Genomic DNA, 24,725 nt, shown 5'->3' on the forward strand with positions numbered 1-24,725 from the left:
ATGGAAAACTCAGGTGGGGGGTGGGTGAGTAGGAATGGAAGATGCTTGTAGGGGAGGATAGAGGAGCTGTGAAGGAAGGCTCTAACTGGCTGGCTCACTCAGCAAACTACAAGCCCCAGGATTCCTTGGGGGAAAGCCGTGACTATTATACCACGTGTAACCGGCATGGCTTCCCCCAAAGAATCCTGGGAACTGCTTTAACTGTATTGTGTGGATGTGGTCTAATCCACTGAGCCTCTTGGGCTTGCTGATCGGAAGGTTGGTGGTTCGAATCCGCATAACGGGGTGAGCTCCCATTGCTCTGTCCCAGCTTCTGCCAACCTAGCAGTTTGAAAGCACACCAGTGCGAGTAGATAATTAGGTACCACTGTGACGGGAAGGTAAACAGCGTTTCCATGCACTCTGGTTTCCGTCACGGTGTTCTCTTGTGCCAGAAGCAGTTTAGTCATGCTGGCCACATGATCCGGAAAGCTGTCTGTGGACAAACTCCAGCTCCCTCGGCCTAAAGCGAGAGGATCGCTGCACCCCATAGTCACCTTTGACTGAACTTAACCGTCCAGGGGTCCTTTACCTTTATCGTATTCTGTTCTTTGCATAGACAGCTGTCTGTGTTCATCATTCAGCCCGTAAGATTCTGGCCACCCAACTTATCACTAGAGTAGTCTTGCTCTAAGTCTAGAGCAGGCGGAGAAGAAAGTACAGTGGGGGATCTACTGAGTGATTTGCAGTAGATCAGGAAGGGCTTCCCAGTTGTCATAAGAACAGCAATAACAAAGGAGGTTTCCCCTGCCCTAAAGTTTGTTGTTAGAATCTGTAGTAACACACCTGTAGTTTTGTACCTGCATATACAGGTTGTCCCAGTGTGAGCTTCAGGAGCTGAGGTAGGCAATTAGCTTTGGCCCATGTGCCACTACTTTATACCTGGTTATGTGTGGTGGCCCTTCCAGCAGAGGAAAAAGCTAGATCCCACATGCCTTAACATTTTCCCATGTCCTGCCCTCTTCTCTATGCAATATATCTCTGCATGTTTACATTGGTCTGTGTTATATTCCATTTGTGAAATCACAGGGTTTTAAAACTTCTTTTAAAAACCGAATACTGTTCTGGAAAACAAATTTTATTGGGGGGAGAGACAAAGAGGGAGGGAGAGACAAATATTTGGGGAGTCCCTTCAATCAGTCCCGTGGGAAACATTGGGAAGTGTCCATAATCAAGCTTCCAGCATTTGTCCCAAGGTTTCTAGTTAGTGGAGATCAGTTTGATCAGTTCATGGAAATCCATAAGTATCCATCCAGAACAAATCCTCAAGGGGTTCTTTAGAAACCTGTGGGCCTGTGCTGGTAGTAGATTTCATTTTTTTAAAAAAATATGGTTATGTCTTCGAGGAATATCCGAGTTTTTGGACCAGCAGCATCACTTAAGGAGGAAGTCATGTTGGCTCTTGCCCAGCTGCCCAGCGCAGACAAGCAAGACATGAAATATAAAATGGAAAACAATTTGCTGGAGCACTAAATTTGAGTGGGTGCGAAATCAGGTTGCCAATTCACCCCCCCACTGGCGTGACATTGACAGGAATCTGATCTGCAGGAAACTGGCAGCCAACCATGTTCATTTCTGTGCTTTACCAGGTTATTTCTGTATCTTAAAAAGGCACCAAAACGAGCCAAGTTGGTCTCTCCTGTATTTATTGCCCTCTAGGTCCAATAACAAGTTATGACGACTCTGTGATGAAGACAGAAATCTCAAATCCAAACCGGATTATCCTTCCTCCTGTGCTGGGCTGCCCCCCACCCCCACAGGGCTCCTGTGCCTTTAATTGCTGTGTGACAGGTAGAAATTTAACAGGTGAAGCCACTACCACCAACCTCTCGCCACATCTATGCAATTTGAATTTTTGCTGGCTATGCAGCTGTTTGAGACGCAGAAAGCAAGCTGGCTGTCTTGCTAGCAGTTGCGAATGTGAGAATCAAGAGAGCCTGTCCATTCCTCCAACATGGTGTCAAGTTGCAAGCATGCACACTTAGGCTTTCAAGTCCTCATCCTTGTGCATGTTGATGAAGCTGGAGAAATGGTCATCCCTTAGAAGCTGTACTCGCATTGCCCTGGTACAAGAAGTCAGCATTGCTGAGCATCTGCTGGGGCCCCACATCCTAGCTGGGACCCCACCGCTGCTGACTCCCAAAGCCCTGGGAATCCCCTCACCCAGCAAGTGAACATGGACTGGTCCAAGGAGAAGTAGCCACCTCCAATCCCCTTCCCCTCTCCTCCCGGGCAGTGATGGACAGGGTGAGTGAATGGGCAGCAACAGAGAGGTGAGGCTGATCAGAGAGAGGCCCCCTGGCCAAGTTAACTTCCCCACCAAAGATCTAGAGCCTATACTGCAAACTCTACACACAGAGATGGTAGAGTGGATTGTGCTCCTATGAACCCCATCTTCATTTGCTTTCCTTTGTCCCAAGTTAAGAATCAAGCACACCAAGGAGGAAAAGTTTCTGTCTTCACCCAACTGCTGCTGAACTAGTTTTCCTACTACGCAGGTTGGTATGTTTTTATGCAGGAGAGTTTTCCCAAAAAGCAACCCCTTATCCCCTTCCTCCAGAAATCATATGCAAGTCTTATCACCTCGGGGTTCTGCCATTGCCTTCTTGGACCAACCCAATAGTCCTATTCACACATTTACTCATTTTGCATTGAGAAGGTGGATTTGTTCTCTCTGGACTGCCCTGCTTCTGAGTGCAGCGACGAGATTATAGACGGTAACTTAAGGCATGTTATGCCATATTGAGGCAACATGGCCCCAGATGGCTGCAGTGAGAATTCTCCCGGTCATTCAAGCAACTGGTAAAGTGCAAGTGCCTCCACAGCTTCAGCCAGTCTTGGACACGTGGCAATTCCCTCAGTATCCTGCTTCTGAGCGAGGCAAGCAGCCTCTGTGCAATCGGAGGCTACAAGTGGTGCAGCCGCTACAAATGGCAACTGGAAGACAGGAAGAGGGCAAGCGGGACCCTTTCTCCTTCGCCCCTCTTTAGCCCTAGGGTACAGAACCAGGTGCTGGGCTGGAGGTCAAGTTCGGCACTGGCCCAAGACTCTGGTTACTATGATGTGGGCCTCCCATGGAAACAGTGTACATGGACGGCATCAAAAATATGTAAATGCCACAGGTAATTAAGCCAATGGTAACCAGGAGGGCAACCGCCAAGGCCACGTAGAACGGCCAGCCTGAGAGGGCCAGGTTGCGGTTGGCTCCTGGCGGCGCAGGCCTGCCAACGTCGACACTCAGGCTGACGGTGTTGAGGGAAGTCCCGGGCTTGGGCCCGGCTGGGGTGCCGCCTCGGCCCCTGCCCGGCAGGTAGAGCAGCCCCCGGCGACGGTCAAAGCGCACGGAGCCCGGGGGGACGGCGGGCATGGAAGAGAGTTGCTCCAGGAGGTCGCTGCGGGTGGGGAGGCCCGGCAACCCCTTGCGGGAGGGGAAGGCCGTGGGGGCCCGGCAGATGGGGCAGGTGAGGGCGTTGACATCCTCGGAAGAGACGTTGATGCGCGCCAGGCACTCGAGGCAGAAGATGTGCCCGCAGCTCAGCTCTTTGGGCAGCCGGAAGAGCCGGTCGTAAGGGGTGAAGCAGATAACGCAGTCGAGGGCGCCGGGCTCGGCGCTGGGCGCCTCCTCCTTGCAGGCCGGCTGCTGGGCCGAGGCCTCGGGCTGGAAGCTGACGTCAGGCTGGTCCATGGCCTCATTGACCCCCACGCTGCGCCCAGAGGCCGAGGCCTCCTGTTCCGTGTCAGCAGGCAGCATCTCGGCTCAGCCGCCCCAGAGACTTGGGTTGGGCCCGTGTTGACATTTCTAGAAAGGAGAGAGAGAGAGAGAGGCCAAATATTTACCCCCGGTGATAAGGGGCCGCACAACCACACCGGTACAGGAGCCACCTTCCCCGATGTGGATTAAAAGGGAGGTGTTCCACTGTATCTGGAGATACCATGAAAGGGCATCCAGATGAGGGGAACCAGGCAAACCACATTAAAAGTTGGTGCAGGGCTCAAAAGGCAGCTAAGCGATTCTCGTTCTCAGTCGGGATTAAAGCTGGGGTTGTGTTTGTGGGGGTGCATCAAAGCACAGCATTTTGTAAAGAATGGCAGGACAGAGATGGGTTATGTCTAATGTTCATGGGTGCACCACTTCCCAAACCAGTGGTGGGAGCCCAGCGGGTGCAGAGAAGAGCGTGTAAATGGTCCTAGTCTCTCTTACACATTCTGTCTGACATATTCAAAATAAATTTTAAAAATGTCCAGTAGCACCTTAGAGACCAGCTAAGTTTGTTCTGAGTATAAGCTGCATGCACACGAAAGCTTATACCCAGAACAAAGTTGGTCTCTAAGGTGCTACTGGACAATTTTTTAATTTTCTTATTTATTTCAACTGCGTCAGACCAACACGGCTACCTACCTGAATCTAGAATCAGGTCTGACATATTTTATGCTTGCCAGCGTTAGTAGAATCATAGAATTGTGGAGCTGGAAGGTACCCTGTGGGTTATCCAGTTCAACCAAGGGGAACACAGGAATTGAGAATTGAAATATATGGAGTCGAGAGTGGATTTCATGCTCTTTATTCAGCTCATAGTGGTGAGGAGGAATGGAAGTTCTCCCAGAATGTCTGTCTTATATACATTATTTACACAATGGGCCCCACGTGATTGGCTAATTCCGGGATTCTCCTGTAGGCCAATCAGGTTGTGGATTCCCTTCCACCTGGAGCTGGATTGGGTGGCTCCTGTGGACCAATCAGACTGCTGCATTCTGGATCCTATTCAACTCAGTACATAACAAGAACAATAGTCTGATTTGTGCCACCCCCAAACTGCAGCCCTATTTATGCACCACTCGTACAGAGGAGCAACACTATACAAAGGGCCTGCTGTTTCAGTCCAGCTCCCAAGGTTGCACCATGCCTTCAGGGGCTAAGGGTTGATATCTGAAGCAAGGAACCTTCTCTGTTGATGCAGGCTCCCCATACAATTTTCAGCCCCCTAAGTTCAGGCTTCTATTTGTGCAAGGAGCCTCTACAGCTGGAAGGAAGCAGGTGACCTTGAGAACTGGGCTGGACATGCAGCCCTTTGGTAACCGTGATGCCCCTTCCCAGAGGCGATTCAGCCATAGCTCAGGGGTAGAACATCTGCTTTGCATGCAGAAGGTCCCAGGTTCAATGCCCAACGACATCTCCAGGTTGGGCCAAGAAACAAAACCCTGTGTGAAATCCAGCAGAGTCTCAGCTAGCCAGCCAGTCCAGACCAGGGTTGGTGAACCCGTGGCTTGTCAGACTACAACTCCCATCCTCCGTGGCCAGGAGTTGCAGTGCAGAAACATCTGGAGGGCCACAGATATTCCCCAACACTGGTGTTGGAAGCACTGGGATAGAGAGACCAATGGCCTAACCATCTATAAGGCAACTTCCTGTGTAATGTGCGAAGAGAGCTTTTATTGCCGCTGTTCAGACACCACACATTGTGTGACTGCATATCCTCCAACATGTTCAGTCCCCAAACCGGGACTTGTGTCTTCCTGGCCGAGCAAGATCACAGAGCCCAAAATACATGCTTTTTTGTGGAGTGAGAGCACAGTGCCCCAAAACATGAGTTTTAGAGCGCTGCACAAGATTAAAGGTTAAGGTAAAGGTACCCCTGACCATTAGGTCCAGTCGTGGCCGACTCTGGGGTTGCGGCGCTCATCTCGCTTTATTGGCCGAGGGAGCCGGCGTACAGCTTCCGGGTCATGTGGCCAGCGTGACTAAGCTGCTTCTGGTGAACCAGAGCAGCACACGGAAACGCCTTTTACCTTCCCGCCGGAGCGGTACCTATTTATCTACTTGCACTTTGACGTGCTTTCAAACTGCTAGGGACGCAGGAACAGGGACCGAGCAATGGGAGGGATTCGAACTGCCAACCTTCTGATCAGCAAGTCCTAGGCTCTGTGGTTTAACCCACAGCGCCACAAGATTACGGCCCTGAAAAAAAAACACTTTTTTTGGGGGGGGGGGGAGATATTGGCACAAAATCATGCAAGATCATGGTGCCCAAAGTGACTGCTATGCTCCTGCAGGAGGGCAAAACGGGATGCCCTGTTATTTTTCCCAGGACACTTAGAATCATAGAATCATAGAGTTGGAAGAGACCACAAGGGCCATCAAGTCCAACCCCCTGCCAAGCAGGAAAAACTTGCAGAATCTGTGACTGAATGTGCAAAAAGTGGCTCTCATCTTCTCCTGCCACTTCCACAACCAAGATAGCCTGCCTGCATACCGTCTGTCAACACACAGGGTTCTGCTCAGAAGTCACGATGAACATGAAAGGGAGGAAGAGGAAGAGCCTGCAGGATCAAGCCCGTGGCAAGTCTAGCCCAGCTTCCTGTTTTCTCATAGCAACCAACCAGATACCTTTGAGAAGCCCACAAGCAGGATCCGCGTGCAAGATTATGATTCTGCTGTCCCTCAAAAACATCCAGTCACTTGCAGAAATATTATCTGAACAGAGTTTTGAGAGCAGCTGGTTCCTCCTCAAGCCCACCCCACAGGCTGGCGTAGATCAGCTAGCCTAGCCTGCCCTCTTTGCTATAATTATCAAAGTGCATCTCACTGACTCTAAACATTCACCCCTGACCCTACCATGAACCCCCCCTCATCCCATCCCATAAACAAGGTGTCTCAGTCCCAAACCACAGCCTTCTCTTTTTCTTTTTGAAATCATGTTTATTTGGTTTTACAACTACAAAGTTATAAAAATCCAAATATAAATCCATGTACAGAGATTCCTCTCTGAATCTCGTGACTTCCCCCCCCCACCCCCCATGGGGTCCTGTTTTGAACATTTACAACTGCATATTCTTCCATACTCTTAACTTTTATATCAGTCTATATGGTCCACGGTATTTGTTGGACTACAAGTGAAATCAAAATCCTGCCAGTGTTTCCATCTGCCTACAGTGGTCTCCTAAATAACTTATAATTTTTCCCCATTCTTTTATAAACTTTTTGTCTTCTTGGTTTCTGAGCTTTCCGGTCAGTTTTGCCATTTCGGCATAGTCCATCAGTTTGGTTTGCCATTCCTCTCTGGTTCGCCAATCCATAGCCTTCTCAAGCTGTTCTGATCCTTAGCAGGAACGGCAGAATTATCCTGCTCATTATTTTAATACAGAACAGCTTCCAGAAAGGAAGGGTTTAGCACTGCCACCCCAAAGGACTAGGCTTCATCTGAGGCATTATGGGTCATTAACCATGTAGATCGTGGGTAGGCAAACTAAGGCCAGGGGGTCGGATCTGGCCCAATCGCCTTCTAAATTTGGCCTGCGGACAGTCCAGGAATCAGCGTGTTTTTACATGAGTAGAATGTGTCCTTTTATTTATAATGCATCTCTGAGTTATTTGTGGGGCATAGGAATTCCTTCTTTTTTTCCTTCAAAATATAGTCCGGCCCCCCACAAGGGACAGTGGACCAGCCGCCTACTGAAAAAGCTTGCTGACCCCTGATGTACAGTGGTACCTCGAGTTAAGAATTGAATTCATTCCAGAGGTCCATTCTTAACCTGAAACTGTTCTTAACCTGAAGCACCACTTTAGCTAATGGGGCCTGCAGCTGCCGCCACCACACGATTTCTGTTCTCATCCTGAAGCAAAGTTCTTAACCTGAGGTACTATTTCTGGGTTAGCGGAGTCTGTAACCTGAAGCGTCTGTAACCCGAGGTACCACTGTAGGCGTTTCTCCTCACATTCCAGCAAAGCTCTGGGGAGGTAGCCTTCAGCCCTCCAGGTGTGGGACTCCTGCTCCCATCAGCCCCAACCAGCACAGCTAATGGTCGAGGATGATGGGAGTTGTAGTCCAAAACACTGGGATAGCCACAGGATCCTGTTCTGTTGGAAGAAATGTTCCACAAGAATGGACCCGCCAAACACCGCTTTCACTAGGAAGCCAGCAGCATCCTCCACAGGGTTGGGGGAAGGTGTGTTAATCTAAGCAGGATCCCAGCCAAAGCCATTACCTGGGACAAAGGAACTGGTTTGGCAAGCTTGATCTTATACATTTTACCACAGACATACATGCACACAGGTTTGGAAGGGGCACAGAGCCCTGTGGGATTGAGAAACATGCTAAAAACAAGAGCTGCAAAGGCTTTCTGCTTTCTGCAAAGCGTCACCCCCTCTCCACCCCGAGAAATTCCCTTCTCCGTTTCCTGTGAAGTTCCTGGAAACATTTCATCTCAAGACAGCATGCTGAACTCAGCCATGACTGCTTCTTCCCGGCTGGGATAGTAAGCCAGGTGTGAAAGAGGACAGGTGTCCTCGATGCAACTTTAAGAGTGAGGTAGAACAGGGGAAGCCCAGCAGCTGCAGGTTACACAATTCCCTGTTTTGCCCCACTGTTAAAGGTGCAGCCAGGACACCTGGCCATCTGATTGTCCTCCCCCCTCCTTCCACCACCCCCTATCAGTTCCACTAAGCACACCCCATCCTATTTCGGGACTTACCATCAGCTTAAGGAGCTCTTGTGTTTTGAAAGACAGAACATCTACTCTGCCTTTGAGATCCTTGTTCTCCTGTAACAAACTCTTCCTTTCAAAATCCGGAATAATCTCATGAGCAAATGAACCTCTGGCAACTCTCTAGTGCTGCCAATTTGAGCAGGAAGGAGGAAGAAACTTTTGTGGCTTAGTTTAACAGGACCCTGCTCTGCTCAGATAGGCAAGTAAAGCTTTTCACAGAAAGGAGATAAGCGTTATCACCTGCTAAAGGCAAAGATGGAAAGCTACTGTTAAAGGAACCACAGAAGGGGCTGCTGGTTTCTCCTTTTTTTAATGTTGCCGCCCGCCAATTCATGCACATACGCTCCCTGCCCTCTGCTTGGGGGTCCGGAAGCTCCACATCACGAGAATCTCAAACCTGACAGGAAGAATTATTGAAATTTTGTCTCTCGCTTTCTGCCTTCATCTCATTTGAGCCTGGCAACCAGGGGTGGCAGCGGAAGTCGGTTTGTTTTTGAAGCCAAATTGATCAGATTTCGACTTTCCAGAACAACAGATGACACTCTTTAACAACAAATTTTTCAATACAGTTCTCGAGGCAAAGAATGTGTACCAAAATCCATACAGATGGGGAAAAGAGTGCATAACGTGAATATTGTATTTATCTCCTGGAGAATAAGTCTATCCATGGCTATTAGGTAAAGGTAAAGGTAAAGGGACCCCTGACCATTAGGTCCAGTCACAGATGACTCTGGGGTTACGGCGCTCATCTCGCTTTACATACAGCTTCCGGGTCATGTGGTCAGCATGACTAAGCCGCTTCTGGCGAACCAGAGCAGTGCACGGAAATGCCATTTACCTTCCCACTGGAATGGTACCTATTTATCTACTTGCACTTTGACGTGTTTTCGAACTGCTAGGTGGGCAGGAGCTGGGACCGAGCAACGGGAGCTCACCCCGTTGCGGGGATTCGAACTGCCAACCTTCTGATCAGCAAGTCCTAGGCTCTGTGGTTTAACCCACAGCGCCACCCGTGTCCCTATGGCTATTAGACCTCATGACTATTAGACCTCTGCCTTCATGGTTGGGGGGCAGAATTGCTGCTGAATCCCAGTTGCTGGAAATCGCAGGAGGGGAGAGGGCTCTTGCTCTCGGGTCTTGCTTGGGGGATTACCCACGGGATCTAGTCGGCTACTGTAAGAACAGGAAGCTGGTCTAGATGGCCACTGGCCTGATCCAGCTCTTCTCAGGTTCATGGTTGTATGTTCTGTATATGTAGTTTGTTTATGGTGCTGAGGGTTGCTGGGAAATCCATATCCGCAGTAAAATTAACTACGAACCCCAACATTTGGAACCCCTCCAAACCTGTGCCAACTTTTGCAGCCTTCGCATCTGGCTCACAGAGCTACGATTTCCTAGCATTCCCTGCAAAGATTAGTTTTGAAACCACTCAAGGAATTGTAGCTCTGTGAGGGGGATAGAGGGGGTCTCCTAACAACACTCAGCACCCTTAACGAATAACAGCTCCCATAATTCTTGATTGTTTAAAGTGGCATCGTAGCTTTCAGATGTTTGGTGTGAAGGTGGCCTTAGTCTGTGCCATGATGACATGTGGATTTTGAGGATAATGTTTGACAGCTTTTGACAGGTAAAAATAGGGTCAGATGGATGTGTAATAACTAGACCTGCTCCAATCCATCAGGCTTCAGGAGAGGGAGAAAGGGATTGGCAGGCCTCTCCTTTGGCACTGCTGAAAGACCAGCAGTGTCTGTCCGCCTCTCCTTGAGATTTTTCCATCCCAGTCGGCTGCTACTGCACCTAAACTCCGAGCCGCCTGTTGTTCTTTCCCCGCCTTGAAATAATTTCCCCTTTTGTGTTGTGTTTTTAAGATTGCCTGCCTCAGGGCAGGGACTGCCTTGTTTCTGTTACTTGCAAACAGCTTGAGCAGCCTGCTTTGGCTGAAGAGCAGGGTGAAGATGCTTTTAAAACAAACAGGTAGACTCACGAAAAGGAGTCACCTCCACATGCACAACCTGCCTCTTCTGCACTCTCTTCTAGAGCGATGGTGTGTTTCATTCGCTTGCTCCACAATCACACATCTACTAAAATTTTGAAAAGTCGTTTCTGCCTTTTCTACGCATTTGGGCACCTCTTAAGAGGGACGCGGGTGGCGCTGTGGGTTAAATCACAGAGCCTAGGACTTGCCGATCAGAAGGTCGGCGGTTCGAATCCCTGCGAAGGGGTGAGCTCCAGTTGCTCAGTCCCTGCTCCTGCCAACCTAGCAGTTCGAAAGCACATCAAAGTGCAAGTAGATAAATAGGTACCACTCCAGCGGGAAGGTAAACGGCGTTTCCGTGCGCTGCTCTGGTTCGCCAGAAGCGGCTTAGTCATGCTGGACACATGACCCAGAAGGTGTACACCGGCTCCCTCGGCCAATAAATTGAGACGAGCACTGCAACCCCAGAGTCGGCCACGACTGGACCTAATGGTCAGGGGTCCCTTTACCTTTACCTTTAAGAGAGCATAACCCAAATCTGCACGATGGTTCCTGAGATCAAGGTGCAGGTTGTCCTCCATGTTTGGATTCAGGCGGGCATCTTTTTTGAACCAAGATGCCCAACGGAACCTTTCGAACCTGCACTGGTTTTAACCAGAGATTTCAAAATGGCGTCGACTTTTTCGGTTTCTTCCAATTCCCAAGCAACACCAATGGAATGGCGGCATACAAGCAGCTTTGTCAATAAAACAAAACAAAATGGTCTCCAGTAGCCACTGACAGCCAGAAAGAATTGCCCTAACCTCAAAGGATGATGACGCTCTCCTGGTCGTGCCTCGACCTGACGAGGCTTATTCTAGTGGCAAGGAGAGAGATGGCCTTTTCTGTAGTAGGCACCATTCCTGCAGAACCACTGTCCAGACGACAAGACTCCCCTCTCAGCCTCATTGATGTGGTCCAACAGAAAGCAGAGCAATGTGTTTGGCACCAGCTGGGTTGCAGGAGATACTGGAAGAAGACATATCCAACCGTCTTAGGGACCTCAACTCCAGATTTGTGTAGTAGGGTTTACTCCTTAGCCTTTTCTTGTCTCCTATATGGCCCTCAATGCAGTGGAGGTTTCCATCAGAGTTTTCCATTGCTACCTTCCCAGGTTGGCAGGCCCCATCTGCCCCTCACGTCCCTCTACAGCATGTGGAGAAACTGCCTTCTTGACCATTGGATCCACTGTTGGTCTCGTCTGTTCAATCTGCCAAAGCCTGTCTTCGCATGCAAGGGAAATTCCTAACTCACTGAGGGTTTGAGACCCATTGGCTTCCCTCACCTGGTTTGTCCAGTCAGTCAAAGCCATTTCCTGGGGTGTGGCCACTGTCAGCTTCCAGGAACCGCAGGTGAGAGCTGAGCACAGGGTGGGGACCAAAGGTGAACAAACTACCCTAGAAGGAGCACAATGTGTCCCCCACCAGAGGTACTACCTCTCCCATAGCACCCCAGGCTGGAGTAAGCTAGCTTATACACACACACTGTACAAAGGTAAAAATGACATGAGTTACTCCACCCACTTTTATCTCTAGCTCCACCCACCACCAGCACTTGGACCCCAGAGTGTCACCTCAGATGAAATGTGGCCCTTGGGCAGAAAAAGATTCTCCACACCCAAGCTAGTGGCTGTCGTTTTGATCTGGATTTTGTAGGTCTCTTGTATGTTTGCTTTCTGCACACCACTTGGTTATTGTGCATGAAAGGCAATATACAGATAAAAAGATATTGCAGTAAATGGCTTGCAGTAATTGGTAGGGATCTTAACCCATAATACTACTAATATTAGTAACTTTAATATTACCAGCCTCTATCATTTTTGGGTGCCTGCTGAAGACATTCTTATTTAGACAAGACTACCTAGATGTTTAGAAAGTTCGTATGAGTTTGTTTTAGTCTGCTCTGTTGTGGGGTTTGTAACTTTCCGTATGTTTTAGATTCTGGTTTTAAATTTTTTAGCGATAATTTTATTGCTTTTGGGGGGGGTAAACCGCTCTGAGGTTTACACTCAAGCAGTACAGCGGTACCTCTGGTTACATACTTAATTCATTCCGGAGGTCCGTTCTTAACCTGAAACTGTTCTTAACCTGAAGCACCACTTTAGCTAATGGGGCCTCCCGCTACCGCTGCTGCTGCTGCTGCTGCTGCTGCTGCGCAATTTCTGTTCTCATCCTGAAGCAAAGTTCTTAACCCAAGGTACTATTTCTGGGTTGGCGGAGTCTGTAATCTGAAGCATATGTAACCTGAAATGTATGTAACCCAAGGTTCCACTGTACATAAATTTCATGAAATAAATAAACACTGTAACTGCCAATTACTACAAATACCCAGACTGAAACAGGGGACTGAGTATTGCAATGAGGTCTTAGTGCTGATGTCCGTACACTTGCGTTCGTCAGGGCCAGTCCAAGAAACCTTGGGGGCCAGCAGAGGAACAAATAACACCCCTGACCCAAGACAAAGTGCCTAGTATTCAAGGCAGGTCAAGGGATCTGGGGCACCAGAGGCAGATTCCCAGAAGTACCTCTCCCCTCCCTGGCAGTACAAGTACAGCAATAAACTGAATGACTAACAGCTTTCTGCCTTTTGATGACATCCAAAGTCAGCTGCCTGAGGCAGCTGCCTCAGACCGCCAAATGGTGCAGCTGGCTTTTAGCATGTGCCTTAGAGGCCAGGGGCACCATCTTCCCAGATTTTTCTTCTTGAGACTCAGGGGCAGAGGAAGGGGGCTACAGTGGGTGCAGACCACCCTAGGTGTCACCACTGAGGAGGGTGACAAAATACCAGGTGGCACTCACCGCGGGGCCTGCCCCAGGAGAGACGCGGGGCTCGGGTGCGCACAGGCTCTGGCTTGCCCAAATGGTCCGCCCGCTGCCTCCCCACCAGCTGTAGGGCAGCTGAGTGGGAGGAGGCAAATAGACTCTGGAGGCCGTGCAGTCTGCCCAGCCCCTATGTGTGGCTCACCCTGCCCCGGGCACACCGCCCCGGGCGCCCAAGCAGCTTCCTCCACCACTGCTCAAGACATTGGAAATGGGATTTGGAAATTGCCGCAATTCTCATGTTTGTTTGCCCGAGGTCAGGAACGGAAACCACAAAAATGAATATATATTTTAAAAATTGTCCAGTAGCACCTTAGAGACCAACTAAGTTTGTTCTTGGTATGAGCTTTCATGTGCATGTACACTTCTTCAGATACACTGAAAATGAATGTGGGTGGCATTTGCAATTGTTGGGATTTTTTAGTCCGCAGGAGGTTACACATAAATGTTGTCCCCGGTATTGTTTTGGCCCTTTCCTTTCCATTGAAATACATTAGTTGCGATCAATGTATATTTCAGCAGAAGCCAGACTGCAGCAGAATGGAAATAGCGCTGGTTGCAGTGAACACAGGATGGCACACAAATCGCTGCCTCCTGCATGAATGTTGATTGCCAAAAAATTGGAAAGGAGAGAAAATTCCAACGAAGGAAGAATGGCAAATTAAATGATGTGAATAGTTAGAACTAGCAAAGATGACAGAGGCCATCATGAAGAAAACAAATCAAATCAAAAATTTAAAACTGAATGGGAGTGTTACAGAGTATACTTAGAAAAACATTGTTCCCAAACAAAACCTCTAATACGCTTTGAGTAATTTTCACAAACTAGTTAACAGACAGATAATGTTTGCCATGTGAGTTCAATGACTCAAAAGGTGAAAATGGACACAGTTAAAAAGAAAAAAGAAGTCAGTACCAGCAATGTGGTAGAGGGAAGTCACTGTTAAAGATGTTGTTTTATTCTGGGGGTTTTTTAATGTATTTTTTATGTTTTGAAGAATGAAATGAATAACTGTACAGTGGTACCTCGGGTTAAGTGCTTAATTCGTTCCAGAGGTCCGTTCTTAACCTGAAACTGTTCTTAACCTGAAGCACCACTTTAGCTAATGGGGCCTCCTGCTGCCGCCACCACACGATTTCTGTTCTCATCTTGAAGCAAAGTTCTTAACCCGAGGTACTATTTCTGGGTTAGTGGAGTCTGTAACCTGAAGCGTATGTAACCTGAAGCTTATGTAACCCAAGGTACCACTGTACTAATAAGCAAACTCAATAAAGAATATTGCAAAAACACAACAAAAACCAAATCGCTGCCTCCTCAGATCCCCGTACCAGAGGAGACAGTGAGGAACTCCCACAACTTATCTTAACTAACAGGGCATCCTTCAAAAGGCAAACGTAGGAGCCATTGTGTTCTTAACGCAGGATTGCATTGCAAGATGCAGCTAGGGACAGCTGCCCAGCCTCTTCCTAAATAATTGCAGTGAAGGAAGGTCCAACCTTCTCCGGAGAGCTGTGTGCTGCACCGTCAAACAGTTTGGGCTGTTGAGAAGATTCAGCCAACACCTCCTTCCTTGCCATTTCCTCCCATTTGTTCTAGTTCTGGCCTGTGGAGAAACGTCTTCTGCATGACAGCCCTTCAGGTATTTGAAGGCGACCATCAAGGCTAAACTCACGCAGCACTTCCAACCGTTCCTCGCAAGACTCGGCGAACCATATCCGAGACACTTCTGGAAGGAGTCCTGAAAACTGGGCTATGTAGACTTTAAATCACACATACCCCTCTCCTTAAAGAATATTCACACAGCTACGGTTGTGTAGATCTCATGTGTACATCACATGAAGACAGCAGTTTAGAAGGTGATTCATATTTGAATTGCAATACAGTGGTTCCTCGGGTTACAGACGCTTCAGATTACAGATGCTTCAGGTTACAGACTCTGCTAAGCCAGAAATAGTACCTCAGGTTAAGAACTTTGCTTCAGGATGAGAACAGAAATTGCGCGGTGGTGGCGCGGCAGCAGCAGGAGGCCCCATTAGCTAAAGTAGTACCTCAGGTTAAGAACAGTAACAGATTAAGAACAGACCTCCAGAACGAATTAAGTTCTTAACCCGAGGTACCACTGTAATACAAAGTTACAACAAAAATCATCCAATTATCAGTACTCTTAACGGAAATTTTTCACAGGATTTTTCTTAATTGGATTTTTCAGACGATTTTTTTTTTAATGGGGTGAGGGGAGGAATAGGAATGTGTTTTAAATGTATACACAGCCCTGGAGGACTCTAGTGCAAGTGTGTAATCACCAATGCGATTTTATTTTTATTATTTATTAAATTTCTATATCGCCCTTCATCCGAGGATCACAGGACGGTTGACAATATAAAAACACAAAAACACATAGCATAGTAACAAATAAAAACAATACCGCCATCCAGTTTAAAAGGCCATAGATTGTTCTGGGAGAAGAGGAATGTTTTTGCCTGGCGCCTAAAGATATCCTAAACTAATTCTAGAGAGACTTCCTTTTTTAAAAGGTAACAGAGGGACAGTGTTTTAGCCAGGGAAATGAGTAATAGGCACTGTCCTTAAGACACCTGAAGCCCATGTACAGATTGTCCTGTATTTCTCTATTATTGCTCACCTGCGGCTTCAAACGTGAAATATGGGATGCAAGCAGAGCAAAGGCAGTACATATAAACAAAGGCAAGGAGTTATTCTGTTTGCCTTGTTCTTTGTGTACCACTACATTCCTCCATCCCACCCGATGGCCCCTGCTTTCCAGAAAGGCTCCCTAATTTTCCACTACCGGCCTCTCTATAGCCCTGATCAAGCAAAGCTGTCTGCTCACAAACACACACAGGAGAACTGTGCAAACAGCTCAGGAGTGCTCTCAGGTTTTCATGGCTGTTGCTGTTTGCGCTGCTGAAGAGGCTAGCCTTTTTTTCTTTTCTCTTTTGGTGCTGCTGAAGAGGCTAGCTTGCTCTTTCTTTCTTTCTTTCTTTTTCTTTTGCACAGCCTCTTCAAAGAAATCTCTGACTCTTCAGCGCCTTCCTCTGCTATTTCAATTGTGGTCCTCGGGACCACCTGAAAACACGACGAGGGTCACATTCCTGGATCGCAGGGCCTCGAAGCAGAGACCAAGCAAGGGAGTGATCTCAAAATACAGAGCTTTGCTGAACTTGGAACCCACCACAGACCACAAAACTAATTTCCAGATTGAGTATGCAATCCCGGAATATGTGAAGTCAGGCACACCTGTGACAGAGTGCCCTGAGCATATGCAGAGTGCACTTCCCTCACACGGCTGGATAACTACAAACAGCTCCCATATGCCCACCATGGGATTTCCTTGTTATGGGATGGACTGAGTCCTGTTGCAGACGTTAGAAATCCCTATCTATGCAATACGTCCATTCTTTGTCTACCGATTTCATTCTAAATATTAAGCGATTAGCAGAAATGGCCTTCATAGGTTTTCCTGGAACCACGGGGACTAGAAGCAAGTTTGTACTGTATTCATTGTCTGTTTTTAGGAGGAGGTTCTCAGCATTGGATGGTTGCCCACCACCTTCCCAGAGGGGCAGTTTTAAACCCAATGTATCACAATCGCATGCCAATATTGCCCAAAACAAACAAGCAGACATCCAGCATCCACTGAGTGCATCGCTAGGAATAGTTTTCAACATACTGTGTGTCACCTGGAAATCAGCTTCCAGCCACATCAAAAGGTTTCCCTCTCTTTCGCTCCTGCATTGAGCACCTTCTGCTCTCAGCTGGCCCCATTTTGGAGGACTTGCCCCCTTTCACAATCTCTGCCAGTCCCCCCAAACTCCTGCCCATCTGTCTGCAGCCCCCTGTTCCTTCCTGGCCCACCCCTGCCAGTTCTTTGCAAAGCCTCACCTGATCTCGAACGGCAGACGTTTTCCTGCAAGAGAGCTCTGTCTCCAGCTAGCTGAGTGCCAGGTTCTCTCCTGCCCGTCTCACGGTGCCTTCTCGTGTCTCCAGTCGCCCGCTTGCTCGCAGCCACTCCCTGCCACTGGAATCTGCCCCCTGGAGAGAATGTATTCCCAGGTCACACCCCACCTCAGGGCTCCACCTGCTGCGAGGCAAGGCAGGGGTGGCCGAGCCGGTGCCGCCACATTCTCTCTTTCAGGCTGCTTGGGGAGGAATTTGCCGGCACATAATCCTTCCTCAAGGTTCCCAGAGTGCCTCCTTCCAGCCGCGACACCAACTGCAAGCTGCAGAGTCCAGCCTTCTCGCAGGACAGAGGCTCTTTTGGCCTGTAAACACCGGTCCTTATAAACTGGTCACCTTCTTATACATGGCCTACAGCAGGTCGACAGCAGCACATTTGCCGTGCATTACTATGTGAGGAAAGAGCTCTTTTGAAAATTAAAGTGGGTGCAAAGGATTCTATGGGATGGAGCCCCCCAACCCACCCTAAATCATTTTATAAGCTGTCCCCTGCCACCTAGCGCCTTCTCTCCCCTGTAGATTTATTACAGCTGGTCATAAATCTCAAAATGTTGATTTTCAGAGGTGCAAGATGTGCGCGGAGGAAAGAGCAGATGGGGAGAACAAACCCCACAAAGAGAACAGCAGTGGTTTACAACTGGCGGTCCAGGGGTCCTCTTCTTCCTCAGATGGTTTGAAAAATGAGATTCACTGGCAAAGTTCTTAGATCTAGAGTACCAAAGCCTGAAAAGTCTTCATATATCAGTCAAGTAATATGCTGTTCCCAGAGTGGTTAAAAACCATTCCCTCTCCGTGAGGGATTCTGGGAATTGTAGCTCTGGGAGGGAAATAGCGCCCTTAACAAACCACAGCTCCCAGGATTCATTGGAGAAGCCATGACAGTGGCGTCATAGTGCTTAAATGTATAGTGCAAACATGGGCCTCAGTTGGTGTTGATCCATGACAGGGCCTTCTCAGTGGTGACACTTCATTTTTTGAATGAGGTCCATCTTTTCCCCTCAGGATTAACCTTCAGGGGGATTTTGAAACATTCCTATTCACCCAGGCATCAAATGGCTGTGAAATACTGCTCCCGGCAACCTTGACATTAAAAAGGTAAAGGTACCCCTGCCCGTACGGGCCAGTCGTGACCGACTCTAGAGTTGTGCGCTCATCTCGCTCAAGAGGCCGGGGGCCAGCGCTGTCCGAAGACACTTCCAGGTCACGTGGCCAGCGTGACGAAGCTGCTCTGGCGAGCCGGCACCAGCGCAGCACACGGAAATGCCATTTACCTTCCCGCTATAAAGCGGTACCTATTTATCTACTTGCACTTAGGGGTGTTTTCGAACTGCTAGGTGGGCAGGAGCTGGGACCGAACGACGGGAGCTCACCCCGCCGTGGGGATTTGAACCGCCGACCTTACGATCAGCAAGTCCTAGGCACTGAGGTTTTACCCACAGCGCCACCCGCGTCCCTAACCTTGACATTACCATCTGTGAATGACTGTTTCCACACATTTTTAGACGTTCTCATTTTCTCAGTATTTTACATGTTTTTGTTTATTGTAGGTTTCCTCTAACTTTAGTCATGCTCAGGGGAGACCTGTTGAAGTTAATTAACTTGGGTCTAGTCTAAGGTTACCAGACGTCCCTGTTTCCTGGGGACAGTTTCCAGATTTACAAATCAATCCCCTGACAAAATCAATCTATTTAGTAGGAAGTTGAAAAGTGTCCCTGGATTCACTGGGAAAAAATCTGGTAACCTTAGTCTAGTCTTTTTAATGGTCTGCTCTGAAACAGAACTTTGGGTGTATCTTTAAAGCACATCCAAAACACGCTCATTCCCTCAAAGAATTCTGGGCCCTGCAGGTTGTTAAGGATGGTTGGGAATGATAACTCTGTGAGACGACAGTACCCAGAATCCTTTGAGGGATGAATGTGCTGTTCCAATTATATTGTTTTGCTGCTTAGTTACCATATGTGTTTCTCTGGGCTTCTTTGAGAGGAAGGGTGGGGTGGAAATTGAATAGGAAAGAAACAAACAAACAAATAATCTCTTTCTCTTTATGGGCACAACTGCCACCCGCGTTATTTAAGGATAAAAGCTCAAAGGAGGTTTGATTTACAAAATTTTATATACTGTACTTCTACACACACTTTGAAGCTGAAAGGCTCCCAGGTTTGCTACTAGAATATCCTCCCCCCCCCCCTTGCAAAAAAACAACAGCGCTTGGACTGTCCCCTGACCTCTTCATTGCCTCCTGCCCATTCTCAGAAGGAGGGGTGTCACCCGACATCTGCCCCAACAGCAAAACACAAAACGGCTGAGGTTCCTGAAGACTTGCCTGGTCTCTGTTCAAGTCTGACTTGCCTAACCAGCCCACACCTCCCACAGCCAACAGAACCGGATCTGTTTTGCCCTTGCCAGGACTGGAAAAAAACTCAGAAGAGAACCTGGGGGGCGGAAACCTCAACATTGAAGAAGAGCTCCCCCTTCACGTTGGCCACCTTGAGCTGTGCATGAGAAACCTGTTTGATCCTCTGCACCGATCTTTGCCAACCAGGTGCCCCCAGGTTGGACTACAACTCCCAAAAGCCAGCGCAGGTGGGGTTTCGTAGCCCAAAATGTTGGGAGGGTGCCTGGCTGGCAAATACTGCTCCACACTATCTAGCGAAATAATGACATGACAAATGAAGTACTGCACTCCTGCATTTTTTAATAGTGTAGAACGGAGGAGGGGCGATGGATCCCTGAACTTGGCTATACCTGATAGGAGTTGGAGTCAGTCCAACAAAATATGGAGGGACACAAGTTCTTCTTCCCCAGGTGAAGGAGTGTGTGCAGATTGGTGCTTTTGTCTCCCCCACCTACCACCACCCCGGCACAACAACTGCACCTTCCAAAATTCCCATTTTCACAAAGCTGTGAAAGGTACAGGAACCTTCATCTCCTTTGTCACCCTAAGGGACTGCCTAAGGCACAAAGCCTGGCCAGCATGACCACTGCTAGGGACTTGTAGTTCAGCAAGAGCTGAAGAACTGTGAGAAAGCCGCCCCTCAACTGCCTCAAAAGATCACCCCTTGGGTTCTTCATCCATGGATTTGATTCTCAGTGGGCGCCTCCAGACATCCATTTTATTCTGCATCCATCACGACAGTACTGGGGTGGTCATACACAATCATCATTTCAACACCATTTGCACTTGCAAATGTTCTGGGGCACTGTCTCATGCTGTTTCATTTCCAGTCAATGCATATCCTGCTGAAACAGGACGCGGGTGGCACTGTGATCTAAACAATTGAGCCTCTTGGGCTTGCCGATCAGAAGGTCGGCAGTTCGAATTCCTGCGATGGGGTGACCTCCCGTTGCTCTGTCCCAGCTCCTGCCAACCTAGCAGTTTGAAAGCACGCCAGTGTGAGTAGATAAATAGGTACCGCTCCGGCAGGAAGGTAAACGGCATTTCCGTGCGCTCTGGTTTCCGCCATGGCATCCCATTGCGTCAGAAGCGGTTTATTCATGCTGACCACATGACCCAGAAAGCTGTCTGTGGACAAACGCTGTCTCCCTCGGCCTGAAAGCAAGATGAGCGCCGCAACCCCATACACTGGTACGTCAGGTTAAGAACTTAATTTGTTCTGGAGGTCCGTTCTTAACCTGAAACTGTTCTTAACCTGAGGTACCACTTTAGCTAATTGGGCCTCCCACTGCCGCTGCACAATTTCTGTTCTCATCCTGAGGTAAAGTTTTTAACCTGAGGTACTATTTCTGGGTTAGCGGAGTAACCTGAAGCGTCTGTAACCCGAGGTACCACTGTAGTCATCTTTGACTGGACTTAACCATCCAGGGTCCTTTACCTTTATCCTGCTGAAATCCTGCAATTTTTCATACAGGAATAATATGGTAGCATTGGGGAACCATGGCAGAACAAGAGCCAGTGCGGTGTGGGTGGTCAAAGTGCTGATCTAAGACCTGGGAGAGCAGGGTTCAAATTCCCACTTAGCCATGATGCTCGCTGACCTACCTCACAGGATAAAATGTGGAGAGCTATGTACACCAACCCAAGCTCCTTGGAGGAAAAGCTGTGGTATACCTGTAAAAATAAATAAAGTAAATACAGTGGTACCTTGGGATGCGAACAGGATCCGTTCCAGAGCCCCGTTCGCATCCTGAATGGAACGTAAGACGTGACAGCGCGTCTGTGCATGTCGTGTTTTGGCGCTTCCACGCATGCGCATGACGCCATTTTGAGTGTCTGCGCATGCGCAAGCAGCGAAACCCGTTACTTCCAGGTTGCCAAGGAGCGCAACCCGAAAGCGCTTAACCTGAAGCACATTCATCCAGAGGTATGACTGTAAACACAAAGCAGAATAAATTCATCATTAATGCACTATAGTGGGGAAGGTCCTGTAGCTCAGTGGCAGACAATCTGCATTGTATGCCGAAGGTCGCAGGTTCAATCCCAGGCCTCTCCAGGAAGGGCTGAGAGAGATGCTGCTGTCTGCAGTCTTGGACAGCTACTGTCTGCTGGTGCAGACCATACTGAGCTGAGATGGGCCACTGGTTTGACTCAATACAAGGCAGCTTCCCATGTTCCTATGTGTCTAAACCAGGGTTTTCCAAACTTGGATCCCCAGCTGTTTTCAGACTACAGTTCCCATCATCCCTGCTAGCTCAGGATGGTGGGAGTTGTAGTCCAAAACCAGCTGGAGACCCATGTTTGGGAAACACTGGTCTAGAACATGTTGCAGAATACACCCACAATAAAACAAAAATTAAATTAAAAACCCAGCCCCTCTTTCACAAAGTGGTTACTCTGTAAATCACAAGCAAGGCAATACTCCAGCTTCTACTGCTTTATCTCATTGACTAAGGAAGGCTGCCACCTGTTGGCATTATCTTTTAGTGAGCTCTAAAGCAATGGGTGTGGGTCGCGCTGTAGATTAAACCATCCCTGCGACAGGGTGAGCTCCCGTTGCTCGGTCCCTGCTCCTGCCAAGTTCGAAAGCACGTCAAAGTGCAAGTAGATAAATAGGTACCGCTCTGGCGGGAAGGTAAACAGCGTTTCCGTGCGCTGCTCTGGTTCGCCAGAAGCGGCTTAGTCATGCTGGCCACATGACCCGGAAGCTGTACGCCATCTCCCTCGGCCAATAAAGCGAGATGAGCGCCGCAACCCCAGAGTCGGCCACGACTGGACCTAATGGTCAGGGGTCCCTTCACCTTTACCTAAAGCAATGGGCTGTTTCTATAACAGTCCTCGGTTGCACACGGAAATCTCTGCTGCATAGGTTTTAAAATCCAATGCCCTTTTAAAATGTGTTGGGGGGGTTGTTCTTGTATTTATTATATATTTGGGGTTTTTTATATTGTGATTTTATGTTGTGAACTGCCCCGAGACCTGCGGGTACAGGGCAGTATACAAATTTATTAAATAATAATACACAATAATAATGTCATTGTTACGGAATTGAAATCTTTGACAGGTGTGCTGTACCATTGGCCTTTGATGTTGCTGAACTACTCCTCCCATCATCCATGGCCATTGGCTATGCTTGCTGGGAACTGATGGGCGTTCTTGGCACAAGCTCAGAGGACCAAAGATTCCCCCCCCCCCAACCTCTTCATTCACAAAAGATATTCCTGCATTGCAGGGGGTTGGACTAGATGATCCCCAGGGTCCATTTCCAACTCTACAATTCTATTGTTCTAAGCAGGACCCGTGTATGAGTTGCCTTGCGTTACTGCGATCGGGCTTCCATAGGAGAGCATCCGGACAAGTTGCATCCTCCTGAAAGTCAGTCTCTTCTGCCAACCTGCCCTCAAGGGCACCACCTCAAGGACCCGTCCTGGAACGCGGAACATACATGCTGGTGAGACAGGACCAAACCGGAAGATCTCTCCCACGTCATTCCAAGGGCATTTTTGACCAACAGGAAGCCACTACCCCTGGGGTAAACCCAGTGGCCTGGTATGTGCTTGTGACTTGCTTCAGGTGGTGTTGGGTAGCTCACATGCAGCCAGACAGGGAGGACCTGCCCCACAAGATCTTAGTAGGGACAACTGGGGAACGCTGCTCTGTTTGCCATCACAAGGACACCTATTTTGCAGAGCAGGTGGTGCCAGTCACTGGATTCACCAGAATCCTTTGATTTCAGCAAACCCCTTTCAAAAAGTTGTTTGGTGGCGATTTCCCCCCATGTGAACCTGCAGCTCTCCAGATGCCATTCAACTCTTAACTTCTGTCAACCCCAGCCTGTATGGCCAATACTCAGAGATAATAGGAGACAGTGTGTTCCTCATCCATCGTCTGAAGTGAAAGGACAAGGACGTAGTCAAACAGCTTAGATAGCTCCACAGACCTGTAACTATGATCCATGTTAGCTAACTGGACTCCATGTACGGAAGTCGAGGCTGATTGGAGGAGGTGTGGATAGCTCTTCGGCCCAGGGCCTCAAGCTCAAAAGGGGGCCTCCAATTTAGACACCTGTTAATCTTTTGGCATTCGATAAATTTCACAACTTGTATTTATGTGCACCAAATTGCAATGCAATCTCTCATCTTGGAACTGCAAATTTAAGAAAAGATTAAACCTGGCCTCTGGATACAAAGGTGTTGGAACCGCTAAGTTACAGCCCTTTCCCAACTTTTACCATGCCAAAGTCACTTCTGTAAACACAGGAAGTGGAATGAAAAATTCTTTAGGGATGTAAAACTCTGCTTGGCGTGGAATTTTTTTAGTGCACTTGGACGAAGGATGCACATCCAGCATCAACAGACACATACATATTTGGAATTCCCTTTCTAAACAAATAACCCTGTTGTACTTTGCTTAGTGCAAGACCAAGTTTTACAGAAAGGAGATAAGTTTGTTTGGATGCAATTCAAAACCCAAGATTTGTGTGGTTTGCAGGCATGACTGACCTGTGAAACCTTCTGCAGATCATGAACACAAATAAGCTGAATGCAGCCTTCCTAGAGAAACTGGAAATGAAAAATGTCCACAGACTGGATCGCTTGCAGCAAAGGATGGCATTCCAAATGAGCATAAAGGTCTGAGCTGTACTAACTTATCCCTGACTGAGAGTAAAACAAACAAGGTAACCTAACTCTTCTGCTCCTGCTGATATGGAAATGACAGAAAGCTCCAGGGAACAGCAACTCTTCCACATTCCTTTAGAACAGAAGTGGGCAAAATGCGAATTGGGATCTACTAAGTAGGTATCTAGGTGGTTTGCAGCAGATAACCAGAGGCCTTTCTCCAGGTGTCTAACTTGAGAAGTTGCTAGGGAGAAGACCTTGTCAGTGGTAGCCCAGCCAGAGGCTCACCTGGTAGCGTGCGCTATGTTATTTCAGGGCAAATGATAAGGAGAACATCTTGTTCTCTCCCAGGCTTTTAATCACAATCTAGGGGTGCTTT

The 24,725-nt window shown here is 48.3% G+C and overlaps 1 protein-coding gene across 5 annotated transcripts; it reads right to left on the minus strand.

Moving 5' to 3' along the window:
• Positions 1-1,101: 1,101 nt before the first annotated feature.
• Positions 1,102-17,422, minus strand: RNF225 (ring finger protein 225). 5 transcript variants are annotated; one of them, XM_080993312.1, is made up of 3 exons: positions 17,258-17,422; positions 14,854-15,296; positions 1,102-3,838 (listed from the first exon to the last, which is right to left on the minus strand). In XM_080993312.1, exon 3 carries the CDS (start codon positions 3,788-3,790, stop codon positions 3,032-3,034), a length of 759 nt encoding a protein of 252 aa, XP_080849438.1. In that variant the 5' UTR covers positions 3,791-3,838; positions 14,854-15,296; positions 17,258-17,422; the 3' UTR covers positions 1,102-3,031. The 5 variants fall into 5 exon arrangements, with proteins under 5 accessions (XP_080849438.1, XP_080849437.1, XP_080849439.1 ...); XM_080993311.1 differs by lacking the exon at positions 14,854-15,296 and having other exon boundaries at positions 17,258-17,420; XM_080993313.1 differs by lacking the exons at positions 14,854-15,296; positions 17,258-17,422 and adding an exon at positions 11,823-11,935.
• Positions 17,423-24,725: the final 7,303 nt, after the last annotated feature.

This window comes from Podarcis pityusensis (assembly GCF_964106645.2).
Source record: "Podarcis pityusensis genome assembly, chromosome: 2".
Classification (NCBI taxonomy): Eukaryota; Metazoa; Chordata; class Lepidosauria; order Squamata; family Lacertidae; genus Podarcis; species Podarcis pityusensis.